Source organism: Morchella importuna (assembly GCF_003444635.1).
Source record: "Morchella importuna strain M04M26 chromosome Unknown Morimp01GS007, whole genome shotgun sequence".
NCBI classification, from domain to species: domain Eukaryota; kingdom Fungi; phylum Ascomycota; class Pezizomycetes; order Pezizales; family Morchellaceae; genus Morchella; species Morchella importuna.
This window is the reverse complement of record NW_025763404.1, coordinates 56,823-72,586: the sequence shown is the minus strand read 5'-3', so window position 1 is coordinate 72,586 and position 15,764 is coordinate 56,823. Positions and strand designations below refer to the sequence as shown.

Below are 15,764 nucleotides of genomic sequence, written 5' to 3'. Positions count from 1 at the left end.
TGGGAGGGAGGTATGTAGGGAGGTAGCGTAGCGTAGCTAGAGTGTGGGGAGGTAGTAGCTAGGTGGGTAGATACATGTAGGTGCATGGTAGGAAGGTACACGCACCAGAAAGGGGTAGAAATCCACTACCATATTCCAGTCAATACGCTAGTGATGCTGTAAGAATACGGTATCGATATGGTATTCTACTTACGATGATGGTTTTAAACCAGTATTCTTGACTCAATACCGCAGTCCCACGGTAGCAATTTTTACCCTCATTTCCGGGACTGTAGTGGGGTGGTGGGGTGGTGGGGGTGAGGTGAGGTGCGGAATTGAAGCAGTTATGAGTACATGTATTTTTTTGCTTGTTGCGAGTGCTTGAGCACTAGTACGCTTGCGGCCTTGGTAATGCGCGTGCTAGTGTACTGGGGGCGGGGCGAGTGCCGTGCGAGTGATGCGTTGTGATTATAAACACGGAGAGGTCCGGCTGGGGTTGGGTTGAGTGATTCTTTGTGATTCGAATTGAATTCAATTCAATTAAGTAGGTATGTACATGCGTGATTCAGTTTAAGCATGAGACCTACATGCATGTATGTTAGGATTTTAGGTGTGCATCGACCGGCCCTGGGTGGTTGGTTACTCACTGTTCACTCACTTGGATCATGCCTTGTTTGGTTCCGGGTCACGGAACATCGGTGAAGAGTGGGCGGAATTCTAGAAGCGGTAGGACCGGCCACGAGTACGTTTTCTGGGGTCACGTCCTACATGTCACCTTGGTAGTGTTATGGTATTGTAGTAGCAGTAACAGTTCCTGGCAGCTATATATGTTGCACCAGGAGCACGTTTTAACAATACTATGTGATTTTATCAGATACCATGACATGCACGACATTCCTCCACTGAAAACAATCTGAACGTTTCGCACCACCACCACTGCCACCTGAGCTCTAATACATCATGACTTGTTTATACCTCATACTCGTGTATCCAAAAAAAAAACCTCAACAGCACATATATAAACCAAAATAACTCCAACACTTCCAAAAACCATTCACAAAGAAAAAACACCAAACTCCCCACTCGATTCACGGGCCCTTCTTTTCCCCCTTTCCGTCCGCAGTTTCTCCGCTTCCGCCGTCATATAGTCGTAGAACTTCGAAGCGCTCTCGTTCGACATACACGCTTTTTTCAGGCTATGTCTATGCCCCAGAACCTGCATATCGTCTGTTGACCTGCACCGACTCAACCCAACATAGGCCTGCCCGGGGTCGAATGCCCCGGCGACCTGCACGGAAGCAAAGTCAAGCGTGCTTCCCTGGCTCTTGTGGATTGTCGTTGCCCACGCCAGCCCAAGCGGGATCTGTTTCCTGCTCAGAACTAAGGTGTTTGTTTTCTCGGTGGGGCTGAGCCATTGCGAGATTTCCTCTTTCCAGAGAACCGGAAGGATAGGGCAGCGTTTGTTAGTTTCACGGAAGGTTACCAATGGTATACAGATGGTTTCGTCAGCCTCCTTGGTTTTCTTTGCGAAGTAATCGGAGAGCTCTTTTTTTACATCGTCTTTTTTCCCTTCAAGAAGGCGACTTCTGGTGTAGGTGACGAAGCCGGTTACAACGCCACGAGAGCCGTTGACAAGCTTGGAGTCGAAGTCAATATTTGCGAGAAGCATCACCTGCGCGCCGTATCGAAGGTTGAGATTTTCCGTCACCGGGAGGTTATTGAAGAAGGCTTATTCCGAGCATGAGTGAGTAGCCATGAGACAAAACAGTTTGGTGAGGGCCTTTACGTTGTGCTTCCAACTCTGGTTTTGATAACCCAAAACTCTGCTTTTTATCAAGGCTTACCGAAAACCCTTGATCAACCGCAGTAAATTCCCAAACTTTTGAATTTAATTTGTTGAATGCCTCTTGGTTTTCTCGTTCAACATCTCTGCGGTAGGAATATAGCCTGGTCGGTATAATGCCGCTTTCGGTCGGTTTTAAAGGCCTATTTAAAGTTACTAAATAGTTTAGAATCTCATCTGTCACATCCCCAGTCTTAATCTTCGAAAGCATGTCAATCCATTTTTGATCATTTTGTCGAAATACTTTCGTCAAAATCGCATAATGGAAATTGATTTGCGACCATGTTTGTGTCTGAAAGCAATATTTCACAGTTTCATTCCAGAGATGTCCACATTCAATCCCCGATCGTGTTCGTGTACAGGTCGTCCAAGTGACCGAGTTTACACCCATTGCATGAATGCGTTCAAGATGTGGTACTTCCTTGGTGGTACGTTCATCATCCTCGCAGAGGTATTTTCTTTCTTTGATGGGAATAACAGATTCGCCTAACAAATTAGCATTTATCAATATTTTGAGTGTATGTGTATATTACCGCACTTATAACAGGTTTTGTTACTTTCAACGTCAACTGGTGGGAGCTGGAAAAAGTCGCCGCATATAACAAGCTGTACATAACCTAAATTCGCACCGATAATGAGCTTTATGCCTTCTTCTCAATTCCATCAGGGCACAGACCGAAGGCCGGAATCGTGTTTAAGGTCTGTTCTAAGCCATTACTATCAATTTTGTCGAGAAGGTCCCTGGGGCTACGGAAATGACAAAGTCTTGCAATTTTATCCAATTTTTCGAATAAGTCCGGTGATAACTATGTAGCGGCCGAATCAGTATATCTCTCCCTTTCATGCGTTTAGAACAATCAAGGTACCATAGAAACTTCATCTATAATCAACACATCTATTTCACGCCAGACGCCTACCACTGACCTACTTCCCAAATTTTTATTTTTCTTTGAAGGTTTGAATGTTGATTCACCCGATTCATCCGATATCATACGTATCTCTCTCAATACTTTGGTGATATAATTGTTAAGGCCTTTATCGCCTTTCCCTAAACCACTCCATGAATGTATTGTTCGTCCATTTATGAGAACAGCTGCAACACCGGTGGGTGCAGTGATATCATACCGTTTTTTATTTTTCCGTAGATGATATTTTATATGTTTCAGGAGTAGAGATTTTCCTGATCCAGCTGGGCCCGTAAAGAAAACATTATGGCCGTCCAATACGAGACCAAGTATGTATTTTTGGTCCTCAGATAGTTGTTCTGGAGGTAATTCGACGGAATCCTGCCAGTTTAGACCCTCGATATTCCTTGGACTTTCGGCATCTCCGTCGGCTTTATACGGCTCAATGACATTCTTCTCCCATTCTTCTTGCTCCGTACAATCCTCCCCAAAGCGTTCTCTCAATCTTGCATTCTCCTTGTCGATTTCGCATCTTTTCATGTACTCCATCCATCTGAATGCCTCTTCTTTGCACTCAAAGATTCTGTGACTGGCATTAGGATAACCTTCGACATATCTCTTAGAGTCCCCTCTAAAGTTTTATTCCCCACGTCAGCTAGATGACCTTCACTAGAGTGACCCAGGCATGGTTTACATGTCACAGAAGATCCCCGTTAGGCGGCCGGTAGAAACTGCACGATACATCTCGCTTCTGGCAGACTTTCTAGAATAGGTTCGAATTGGAAGTATCGGGTGCTGGTTGTTGTACACCCGTATTTTATGGGATAATTGAGACTCGATGGCATGTAGTGCTCGCTGATATTTCCAGCAACTATCAAGGCTAGGCGTGTGTTGGCGTACTCGGATGGAAGAACGCAATTGGAGATGTCGTCGCGGGCCCAGGCACCCCTTAAGCATGCGGATAGAGTATGTAAATTTTCAAAAGAAGCTCCTAGAGAGACTACTACTCTCTTGGTGTCAACCTCTTTGATATTAGTCCGCAGGATGTATTCCTCAGCCCCGCTGCAAGTGCTTAGGTTTTGGGGCTTCTCCGTCCTCTGAAACCGTTCCCGTCTTGCATACGGCTGGCTCCCCGCTCTCGGTTATGCATGCAGGACCGAAAAAGGTAGAGTAGAGTACATGCATCTACCCAACTCAGCTCAGATTATTACGTAGAGGACATGTACATACATGTACCTGCTACATGTAGCTAGATGCATGTAACTTTGACTCAATCAAGCGCTACTTTCGGTCGTTCCGTCCATTTATCGATTCCATACCACTTGTATTTCTTGTACTTGAAAGGCTGTAAAATCGGGCGTTTTGACGTTTCCTGATGGTCAGTTAAATTGTCGTCCAACGCCCCTAGCAATTGAACAGGCCAACAATCTAACAGAAACTATCAATTTTAAAATCACCATAAATAGTCTCCGCGGCAGTCTAAGAGGTCCTTAAACGGGCTGCCAACGTGCCCGCGGGACCCTCATGTAGCAGTTACCAGAATAACCTCGTTAATAGCCCGGCCGGCCGACTGCATTGTCAGAGAACCAAATAAGTTGATAGACTCTTTTGGAATTGTTTCGTAACATTATCCGACCCCACAGAAACTAATGCCACATATAGGAAAACTACCTATCCGTGAAGCCGAGACAAGATGTGTATCATCTTCAGGCAGTCTTGATTTTTTTTCGAACACAGTTTCAACCGTTGAAATTGCTAGCTTCCATGCCTACGGACGGCACAATACAACAGTAGGAAAGTAATAGGAGAGTTCTCAAGAAAAGCAGCTATTGTGTCCTCAACAATTTGACAAATTCCCCCATGATTCCATCTGGAACACCACCCATTCCCTCCAAAACTTTCAGATCGCTCTTCATTGTTTCCTCATTGGTGGTTCCGTTCATTATTGATACTCCTCCACCATTCTCCCATTCCCTCCCAAGAGACAAAACAAGTGCATACAACGCCTGCTCTTTTGTCCAACCCCTCTCTTCGGCGAATCCATTAACCAATTTAGACCTCAGCAGTCCTGGATTCGCCGTCAAGGTCCAGAAGCTCTGATAGACCAGCCCATGCTCCTTACAAAAAGCCAAAACCTGAGTATCGTATCCCGTCGCTTCGTGGAATCGGTTCTGTACAATTGATGGCCTAACATTTATGGCTGGGCTGCTGTAGAGTGCTGAGAGAATGGGAAAACCGCAATTTGAGATCCCAAGATGACGAACTTTGTGCGGGACAAACTGTTCGAGGCTTTTCCAGGCCTTGATTGTGTCTTCTAGGGTCTGCAATGGTGAGTGTAGTAGAACCGAATCTATATAATCCACGTTGAGATTTTTCAAGGAAGTCTCAACTGATTGCTTGACCTGTGTGCTGAGTGGAGCTGTCGCATCGTAGGGGGTATTGCTTGGGTCCTGCCCATTTGGAGGGGTGAATTTGGTCTGTATATAAAGCCTAGAACGGTCCACCATTGAGTTTTCCTGGAGATGATTGAAAAGGCCTTGGCCCACCAGATGCTCCTGGTAATGTTTCGGCTGGCAAGCAGTGTCAACTCCAGTGAATCCATGAGAGAGAGCTGCTTGAACAAGAGGGGTGGTTTTGTCTGCCTTCCAAGCGGTTCCATACAGGAAAAGAGGATGACTTCGGCCACTGGGGAGTGTTAAAACAGGACTTGGATCTGCTTCTGTGGTATCAGGCATCTTGAAGGCGATTGAACGAATTGCTGGTGATAGTTTAAAGGAATAAAAGCAATTGTGGGTAAGATGTCTAGATTGGCGTGCAAGCATGTAGTCAAAGATATAGCTTTTGTGCTCGGAACTTGGTATGTTTCTTTCAATTTTTTACTTTCAGGTTGCCCTTCTGACATGACGTAAAGGGGTAGGTACATGCACATGTACAATGTACCTACATACGCTTAACCGCGGCATGACCAATTATAACCCTGGCCCTAAGGAGATCTCCGAAAATAATGGAAAGGCATTCCCAAAGACGATCTGTCCTTTAATTTACAGACAAAATCTCTTCCCAACGAATCTTCATCTGCCCTTATCGTGGAATTGCCTAGGTCTTGAAAAGTTGTTTTTTTCTTGGCACCCTGGAGCACATATACTGCTTGCCGTCTCTACTACATGTACCTACATATTATCATAAGAAAAGAAATTTTTACCGCTGAATACCCAGGTCACTATCAATGGTTGAAGATTCTATACGTTCAATTAGAGATTTCCTAAGGAGGGGGTTGCAATAGTTTAGTATTCATGCGTAACTGGAAAAGTATAGCTTCATGGATTCGCACTCGGGTATCCTTGGAACTCCCGACTTGCTAGGTACATACATAGTAGATCATTATCGATAACAACGGTACATTTGCAGTCCCCAGGTCTCAATTGGTGGGGTTGGCTCCGTCGGAGGTCCACATATTTGGGAAAATACACCCGTAAGTGTAGATCTGGAGTTCGGGGTAATTCTTTATTCTGGTTACCAAGACTTCCTAGCTTCCGAAGGTTCGAATCAATGCCTGTCACCAACTAATACAATATTACCGTTAACTTATTCGTTAACATAATGCTTCGAGCTATTACTCCGTACCAATTTATCATAGGGCCAGGTCACACCTAATTATAGGCATTCTCGTGTAAAGTATCCTGATTAACGATAACCATAGAAGCTTTTAGAGTGAACGTTCAGCCCTGGAATACCACACACATGTGATATGGATCAAGTATGTATAATAATATGTATCCTGCAAGCCCAATTTCTTTACACACCCTGTCATTATCGTCATAAAAGCACAACCTCAAGGATCCGAGATGTCGGAAACTATGCTGGAATGATATACAGCCAATGATAATCAGCACGCTAAGACCTTCCTCTCGATTGGCCATGTGTCAAGGTGCCGCTCACGATCAGCTGCCAATGACCAGATACTCGTATCAGAGCAAGAAAGTGCCGTAAAGGCTGCTACTAAGAGATGCATATAATCGATCCTTATGCTTTGATACGTTTGACTGTGCATGACGTACCCGCTAAGCAGGCACGTGCAGGAGCAAAGCAAGGCTGGTTTCGGGGGAGGTCTCCAATCACGAGCTTTCAAGGCGACACTTCGGATTCATGAGTCAGGATAGACTTCCCCACGAATAAGCATGCCATAAAGGGTCTGTACGACGAGCTTGAGACGAAGTTGATACAGATAGGGTACCATGACCGGGGATGCGAAGCAAAGCATCGAGGTGGCAGAGTCGATCGGTCTACAGAGAACGCTATAGGCTGTGTTTCTGTTATCGGAAGCATCGAAAAGACAAAGATAAAGGAATGAGGGATCTTTATACAAATCTAATTGCCTATGTGCGCAGTCTGGTAGGCAACAAAGTGGGCATCAATGAGAATGCGCATGAAGATAGGGAGATGTTTACACACCCGTGGGATCAGTCGAAGGCGAGGCGAAGAGTCTTTTTGCTGGAGATTGCGAACCACCTGTCTGTTGCTTTCTACTGTATCAAGCAGCCCACAGGAAATGGACGTATGTATTCTATGCAAGTTTGCCTGAGTGTTGAACAAACAAACACACGTGATGGCGTTTGTATCAACATCCAACAACATACATGTATGAAACGAGGCTGCATTCATAGGTAATCACTCGATGGGAGGACCGAAGGAAATATAGGTCGCCTCCTTCAAGCTCCTATAATGTCCTAGACGTTCAATGACCTAATAAATGAAGATTAGTACACAATATACACGTCCACGAAACGGCAGTCATGTTTGCAAGTATATCAGGTTAAAAGTGCCAGAGAGAAGCTCATTGTCTAGACTCATGCAGACGTTTTATTCTGGGGCACATACTCTACGCTATCACACGCTGTATATTCACACTAGCTGGTCAGGTGTCAGATCAACAAGGACCCATGTATTTCATTTCCGACAGCCAGGAAAGCCTTAATCTTGAGATAGTACGTCAGTTGAATCGTAAATAACAAATTCTGGGGGAGAAATCGAGATGTAAATAGAAAGCTTCCAGACCCATGTACTTACACACAACTCCAGGTCTTTGGATAATCATGCCTAGTCACTCGCTGAGATGATTGTGCAGATGAGTTGACTTTGTCCGATCGTTTACGTACGTACTATTGATATTTATCATCGCAGGTCCAGAATTCTGTCGCACAAGCGCTTGTACCCAGCCCTGTGTATGTACGCAGAAAGCAATTTGCCAAGATAAGCGTTACGGCTACAAGCACGTAGGCGTATCTGAGGCATATTTTGAAAGCCTATGAGAGACTGATGATGGCGCAGCGCAGTAGGTATGCCTAAATCAAAGCTCCACGTATTGAAGCAGCACAAAGAGGAGGTTCCAGTAGACAAAGTCACTAGGTGATGGCGGCTCTCTCTGCCTCGGGCTACCCCAATGTTTGACCATAACATTGCCGACCTCGTACATATACATGTATGAAGTGCAGTACACTACTGGTACATGATGTAATCATTTTCTGGGGCATCTACAGGTGGTATGTAAGTTAAATGAGTTTTAAGCTTTCTTAGGAATCAAGTTGGTAATGTTTCCACTACACTAAGTAGGTACATACCTCGTGGTGGAGAAGTTCAAATTATGACAAGAACATGGCATCCCCCCCTCGGGATGAAGGACTTCAATTGGCATCCTAGGTCTCCAAGGTGATGTATATACGTTGGATGCGCAAAAACGTCAAAAAGATCAAGAAACAAGGGTATTGGATATTTGCCTGTGAACCGATGAGCACGTACGTCGTTGGGCGCAGCCTTGATACATGTAGCTCGCCAATCGGTACAAGGCCCTCCATGCCTACATGCATGCAAATTTGAATGTAAAAAAGAAAAAGAAAGAAAAGAAAAGAAAAGAAAAGAAAGAAAGGAAGGAAGAAGAATACTCCGAGATATACACTTTATAGAGAGCATGAACAGTGTGAGCTTTAAATTTATGTACATGTAGTTATCGTGGGCTAGAGCAACACTAGACAACAGACTCGGTTACTCGTCTATTCGTAGCGTTTCCGAATATGGTTAATATTGCATGACATACAAAAAGGTGTATTTGGCGCTTTTTTGTATGGTATGCAATAGCAGTCGTGTTCGGAAACGTCATGAAATTAGTCTTCGGTACCACCCGCTGACGTATATACTTCTTCCCTACTCTATCTATATCCTGGGTTAGTACACTCAAGGGTATGTGCGAGGGTAAAAATAGAGTTTTTTTTTGGAACTAGCACTACATGTGTATATTAAAGTTAGCACCACACGTGTATATTTGGTACTACCATAGAATTTTGCACTGCACTAAACCTCCTGCCCTCGATATATATGATTGCAGAGATACAGGTATCATATCGCAGTTTTAAGTTTACACTCAATATCAATAATCCTAGAAGTGCATATTACAGGAACACTGACTCCCTGGTATAGATTCCCTTGTCACACCGAAGAATGACTCTAACTGGCTGCACCAGGTTTCCGCCGACGTGCACGGCCCACTCTAGAGTTGCACTCGATACCGGCACTTGGAGCACATCTCAAAGCTCCTCACCAGGCACAGAAGTGGGGTTGTGATGAGGATAGAAGGTGCAATCAACCTATCAGATCCTTGGAGCTTTTTTTTTTTCTTTCTTTCCCTCCGGTTCATCATTCATGTGCTCAAATCCATCTTATTCCCTGAATCCGCGTCAACGCCTTATCCAAAGTGTTCTAATTAGAGTACATGTACCTACATGTATACATAGAGTATAAATCTTTGATGAGAAAAACACACGCATGTGTGTCTCCACAATTAATCATCACCGGGAGTTCCCAGGTAGAGTACTTGCTCCGCAGCCGCCAAAAGAATTGTTGATACCGCCGGTCATATACTCAAATTCGAGCGATACAAAAACCACGGAAGGAATGCCCAAGAAAGCACGTAAAACACCACATGTATCGCCTCGTATTCTCAATACATGTACGTGTTCTACTATACTCTAGAGCCAGACCATATACACGTATAACACACTCTGAATTACATGTATATTAATTATATACTGTACTCAGCTGGCCCAGGAACTAGAATCATTGCTCTATAATCGGGCGGTTTTATAAACCAAGAGGTATATAGGTAGGGAGGTAGGGAATTCATATTCATCATAGTATACTAACGTACGTAGTATAGTAGGGTTATCCATGCTTAGAGTTAAGGTACTCGATATACATGTAGTTTAGGAAAAAAAAGGATGACCATTGATATACGAAAAACAACCATTGATATACGTAAAATTAGCCTTGGTGCGATAATGTTGATATGAGATTTCAATGGTCAACAGCCTATAGTGCAAGTTACATCAAACTATAAAAAGCAGCACCGGATCTGCTGCGCCCCGACTCTCTTCTAAAAAGCTTGACACATGTACACAGCTACATTATGTAGAGTAGACAGTAGATCTAACTCTCTTAAATCCCTCATGCTTTTCGTTCTCGTATGGTTGTGCGTGGCCGTTACACTCTCGTGTCTTTCCCCTCCTTATTCTCAACAAACCTACATACATGTTGTCGTAGTAATTCTAAAACGAGTACGTGTCGCCTGTGTAGGTTGCTGTCCGATGTCTTGCTGTATTTCATCCTGACTCGAGGTTGGTCTTACGGAAGGCGCCTGATCAATAGTGGTTAGCGGCTCCGATAGATCGGTCAATCTAGATTTTAAGTCCCCGCGTGAAATTGGTGTGTTCAGCCTTGTGCCTGGCGGCTCATAGAGTACGTACTGGTAGGTATCATTGGGAGGAGGACTTTCCAGAGACAGTCTTCGCCCAGTGCAGTGCTTTTGTGGAACGTGATGGTTTTCAGGCGGGTGAAAAATCATAGCCGAAACATAGTTATACATCTTGTGGAATACTCTCCGCGAGTATATAATAGCTGGTGTAGAACGTGCAGAGCTTTCTCAAGGTACCATTAATCGCTCCTGGCTAGCTAGCTATCGTATCATGGTTCGCCTCATACTAGGACTTCTGGCCCTTGCCGCAATCGTATGCGACTTTACTGTATCTGCAATTCTCCCAAATCCCAATCGTCGTATCCGCCGGCAAGCAAGCAATTGTTCTACTCCGGTAGATCCCGCGATAAAGGCACCGAAACCAAACCCTTGGCTTCCATTCTCGAGAAATGAGACAGCTACACTTCTCGAATGGCTCCATGCTCCAGCTCAAGGGCTCAATTTGACGGTATATGCAAACTTCACCCCTTGGGATAACCGTGTCGGGGTTACCGAGCTTTTGATTCCGAATAAAACGGATGTTTTGAATTATTTGGAGGGCGGTCCTGCTCCAGTCCGGTATGCGCGTGTTGAACTTTACTTTGGCGCCACAGAAAACCCGTATACTGAAGACTACATCGTAAGTACTTATCGACATGTATTAAAGAACTTATCTGCGCGTAGCCGCATGCTAACCGTTGTAACACAATGTCATTAAGGTTGGTCCTATTCCCGTTTCGGAAGCAACAACTATCAACCCTCTGAACTTTATATACAACAAGGGCAATGGCAAATCACCTGTCTATGCTGCCGATTACCAACTCCTGATTCAATGGGCCGAATCAATTGGGACGCAAATTTCTGATATCATGCTGGACATTCTTGGGACGGTATGCTGCTTTTATAATGCTGACGGTGCACCTACTTTATTTACAAACGTCCTAATCGATATTTGCTGGGCTTAGGATCTAAACACATCTCGTATCATAGCATCGGACCCTAAACAAGAGGATGGTAGGACTATTCTCTGGGCGCAATACGGGCTCTATCCTACAAGTGAATATGATAGCGGGTCTATCCTCCCACAGGGCCTTTTCTTGAAAACCGGTAAGAGATCTCTCTCCACCCATAATGAAGATTCAGCCCCTCATTCGTCAATTCAAAATAAATAGATATCACTGGTCGGAAACCGGAAGAATGGAAACTGCTCAATATCTTTTATGATAATATTCTATATGATGGAGTTGATGAATTCCGCAAGGCGTGGGAAACTCCCGGGTTCAACAAACTTACGAAACAAGTCGATGGAAACTGGACACACACGGGAAGATCTAGCACAGGAGAAAGTATCCCGCTAGATGAACGGGCGCCTCCAATCTCGATCCAGCCCGAAGGTCAAAGATTCAGTGTCGACAAAGATGAAAATTATGTCAAATGGATGGATTTCGAGTTTTATACCGGCTTTAGTCGAGATCTAGGGGTAACACTCTACAATATCAAGTACAAGGGTAAGCGAATAATATATGAGCTTGGGCTCCAAGAAGCGATTGCGCACTATGCCGGGAATGATCCCATGCAAAGCAGAACGGCATACCTGGATAGCTATTACGGATTTGGCCCCTACGTGTTTGAGCTATTACCAGGATACGATTGCCCAACCTATTCAACATTCCTCAAGACCTCGTACAGTGAAGCTGGCTATTCATTTACCAATAAAGACAGCATCTGCTTGTTTGAGCAGGATGCGGGATATCCTCTCCAACGTCACACTTCTAGGGACTTTATAACGGTCACAAAAAACACGGTGTTTACACTCCGATTCGTTTCAACGGTTGGAAATTACGATTATAACTTTGACTATAACTTTTACCTTGACGGGAGCATTGAGGTGAAGGTCAGAGCATCTGGATATATACAAGCGGCTTTTTATGCCAATAACGAGGATTATGGCTATAAGATTCATGATGCTATATCAGGCTCTATGCACGACCATGTCTTGAATTTTAAGGCTGATATTGATGTGCTTGGAGTGAAAAATACTTTTGAGAAGGTCGCTATCGTCAGCGATACAGTAGAGTAAGCCTTTTTTTTCCTTGGCAAATAGTTGCTTTTTAAACTAACATCTGTCGTAAGTTATGTGTGGTCACCCATTCCTCGTAATACTATGCGTCTTGAGCGATCTTTTGTTGAGAATGAGGATGATGGGAAAATCAACTGGCCAACGAACAGTGCTGCAATGTACGTTGTTGTCAACACCGATGAGCCCAACATCTATGGAGAATACCCTGGCTACAGAATCCTCCCAGGTAACAATTTCAAAACAATCTTCTAATCACGAATGATATCTTCTAACTTGAATACCATTACAATAGGTTCTGGATCCCCAATTCATCTTACAATCCAAAACTCGTCAAATCTGCTCAATTCCGCCGAGTTTGGAACCCATCATCTCTATGTTACCAAGCAGAAAGACACAGAACCCCGTTCTGCTGCCGCCGCGAACTCAATGGACCTTGGAGATCCACTTGTAAATTTTGGGAATTTTTTTGATAGCGAATCATTGGCTCAAGAAGACATGTGACTAGCCCTACTGAACTCCGCCTGAAAGCCAAGAATTCTAACCGGGAAACAGAGTTGTTTGGTTCAATTTGGGCATGCACCATGTTCCGCATACCGGTAAGCTTCTCATTTTACTCACATCCTAAAAACAACTACCATTAGAGATACGAGAAAATCTGACGAGACTGTTTTGCTTTCAAGGCGATCTCCCGAATACGGTATTCACGACCGGACAGTCCAGCGTTTTCCTTTCACCTCATAATTATCTCCTCGGAGATCCGTCTCGATTTACCTCTCAGCAAGTAGAAGTGAGATTTACACCCGGGGTCGATAACTCGGCTGTTGTGAAAGATGCCCCATCCACACCCAAATGTTTGGTGGTAGACATGGTATTTTTACCCCACCACTATCCGACCCGGCCCCGTTAACTCAAAGCTGACGTGATTTTAGTCTCCAATGTTTCCTGATTTCAGCACTTACCAGGGCGGGGAGCAAACCCGGAAATTCCCCTACACCGATGAGGTGGATCCTAATGCTTCGGACCCCTGATGGAAAACACTAGCATTGTCATTGCGAAATTCCTTGTTAGCAAAAGTGCTATATCGAGATCATCTGCAGAAGGTCTTCGTAGATTATCACTGGCACATTAAACTACTTTGCTGTAGCTCTCTTTTGTCTCATTTTCATAGCTAGAAATATTAAAACTAAATTTATATCTCGTAAAGTCTCCTGAATGGTCCCAAGAAGCGGATGGTTACAAAAAAAACCCTTATCACTTACCTTATCGCTCTCCTAAAAGCACAAACCCGAAAGAAAGAAAAAGAAACGCGACTGGGAAGAGAACTGGAAAACGCCATTGAACGATGCCCCGCAGCGTATCCCTAACCCTGACAAAGTCTCAGTGCGAGAGAAAAACGCCCACATGAAGCTGTGGAGAAGCTTCAAGCATACATGTAGATGCATGCCAAAATAGTTGAAGGAGGCTATGCTATGAAGATGCATACATGGAGATAGAATATGAGGTAAGGTTCTCGCAAGGATTAATATTTATAGGATAAGTACCGAAATTCAAGTACTTCCTACCTTCTTTTTTACAAACTCTAAACTTTTCAGCTCGCTTAGCGATTCAAACGTCTACTGTATGTGAAGCACTAAAGATGAGCTGTTCTAGCACAAGAAATTATCAGCAGAAATCTGTATTACTCTTCTGACCAATGTCGGTGCCATATACCAATTGTGTGTTGGCAGCTCTACAGCCCTTCCCGTGAGCTTACGAGCGGCTGCCCTTGGAGCTGGGTAGATCTATCTCCGGCTACCGGGGGACCTACATCTCATGAACAAGATATTGTTAGTACCAAATGACACTGATAACATTGGTATTTTTGGACAGCAACCCCACAGATTCTACCCTTGTACTTGAGCAAAAAAGCTTAAGATTGGAGCTTGGTAGACTATACGATAATTCATTTGATTGGCCCTAATATTGCAGCTGCGGGGGGACCCGTTTGGGTCACAGGTTATCACTCGCCAACCGTTGCTGTTATTGAAGCGATTGACGATCGTGCCTGGTAAATTAACCTGAGGGGAACATACCACAAATATTATGTAAACTGAGTTATTATGATATCCGGGTTGTTCACCTTAGGATCCGATATTATTCGTGGACACTTTACCGATATGATTAAACGCTCGACTTATCATCGATGACCCATGGTATTTTCCCTGCTTGTTAATTTCGATGTTTTTCTTTGCTTTTTTCCTTCTCTTTGTGAATAGATAATTAGGGATAGATTCAACTGACGACATGCCATAATGTACATTTATTTATTGGGTAAAGGGCAGCAGCACACGGCAATCCCCATGAAACCAGAAATACACAGCCGAAGGCCTACGAGCATCTGTGTACGGCTGAACCTTTACATACACGAGCATGAGTGAGTAGCCGCCCGCACAAAGCGCAATCGAAGCTGGTAATTGATGGATGCATCCTAAGCCTGTTATTTTGGGCGTGTAAGCTAGGTAAGTCAAAAAGCTATTGAGATCTTATTTTTGTCTCTCCTCCACATTCCATCGATCTTCAACAGGACTCAGACTCATCGCAAATCTTCTGTGCAGCCCTTGGTCACCCCCGCAAAAGCTTGGGTTTGCAAAACCATGACATTAAGTGCAAAGACCCAAGCTCTAGTCTGCAGTGCAGTGCAATACAACCGCTGATGGTACATACGGTACATATGTATAGATTGGATCTCTGGTCCGTTCTTCTGGCCTTGCAGTAGCTCCGAGACCTGCAGAAGGGAAAAAATAAAGTTCGATAACTAGGCCGCCTGCTGATGGAACCTATCACTAACGAATGTGATGTATGCAGCTAGTATTTACTCCACCACCATCACAACATCAACCCACCTCGATGGTTCTCGGATTATCTTTATGTACTCTACCTAGTATTTACTGGGTGCAGTTAATATGTGGGAAGAAAGTTCACTTTTTTTAGAAGCCTTGCTGCTTTGCGTGTTCTGATGCCTCAGCTGAGTTAGACCATTTCCTTTTGTGTCAGCGAGGCCTCAATACCTTTTGCTTTTTCCAAAACGGTTAATGGCGATAATACATGCAGATACGTCAGCTCATTGGCTGAAATTGTCTCGCAGATTAGCTTGAAGTGGAGAAAACTGTCGAGTACGTGGCCATGGCGGCGGCGGTC

General features: G+C 44.2%; 4 protein-coding genes across 4 annotated transcripts; 1 reads left to right on the top strand and 3 right to left on the bottom strand.

Annotated features, from left to right (window-relative positions):
* Positions 1-1,033: 1,033 nt before the first annotated feature.
* LAJ45_03226 (uncharacterized protein) lies at positions 1,034-2,691 on the bottom strand (the record flags this gene model as incomplete). The annotated part of the gene is made up of 6 exons (XM_046112813.1): positions 1,034-1,707; positions 1,766-2,308; positions 2,356-2,439; positions 2,499-2,523; positions 2,593-2,628; positions 2,689-2,691. 6 exons carry the CDS (start codon positions 2,689-2,691, stop codon positions 1,034-1,036), a joined length of 1,365 nt encoding a protein of 454 aa, XP_045973690.1.
* A 166-nt stretch (positions 2,692-2,857) lies between these two features.
* LAJ45_03225 (uncharacterized protein) lies at positions 2,858-3,471 on the bottom strand (the record flags this gene model as incomplete). The annotated part of the gene is made up of 3 exons (XM_046112812.1): positions 2,858-2,870; positions 2,948-3,358; positions 3,422-3,471. The coding sequence occupies 3 exons, from the start codon at positions 3,469-3,471 to the stop codon at positions 2,858-2,860; spliced, it is 474 nt and encodes a 157-aa protein (XP_045973689.1).
* Positions 3,472-4,553: 1,082 nt separating this feature from the next.
* Positions 4,554-5,462, bottom strand: LAJ45_03224 (uncharacterized protein; the record flags this gene model as incomplete). Its single annotated transcript, XM_046112811.1, has 1 exon — positions 4,554-5,462. One exon carries the CDS (start codon positions 5,460-5,462, stop codon positions 4,554-4,556), a length of 909 nt encoding a protein of 302 aa, XP_045973688.1.
* Positions 5,463-10,739: 5,277 nt separating this feature from the next.
* On the top strand, positions 10,740-13,615 carry LAJ45_03223 (uncharacterized protein; the record flags this gene model as incomplete). Its single annotated transcript, XM_046112810.1, has 9 exons — positions 10,740-11,147; positions 11,227-11,397; positions 11,473-11,614; positions 11,680-12,583; positions 12,641-12,813; positions 12,880-13,084; positions 13,140-13,183; positions 13,268-13,455; positions 13,517-13,615. The coding sequence occupies 9 exons, from the start codon at positions 10,740-10,742 to the stop codon at positions 13,613-13,615; spliced, it is 2,334 nt and encodes a 777-aa protein (XP_045973687.1).
* Positions 13,616-15,764: the final 2,149 nt, after the last annotated feature.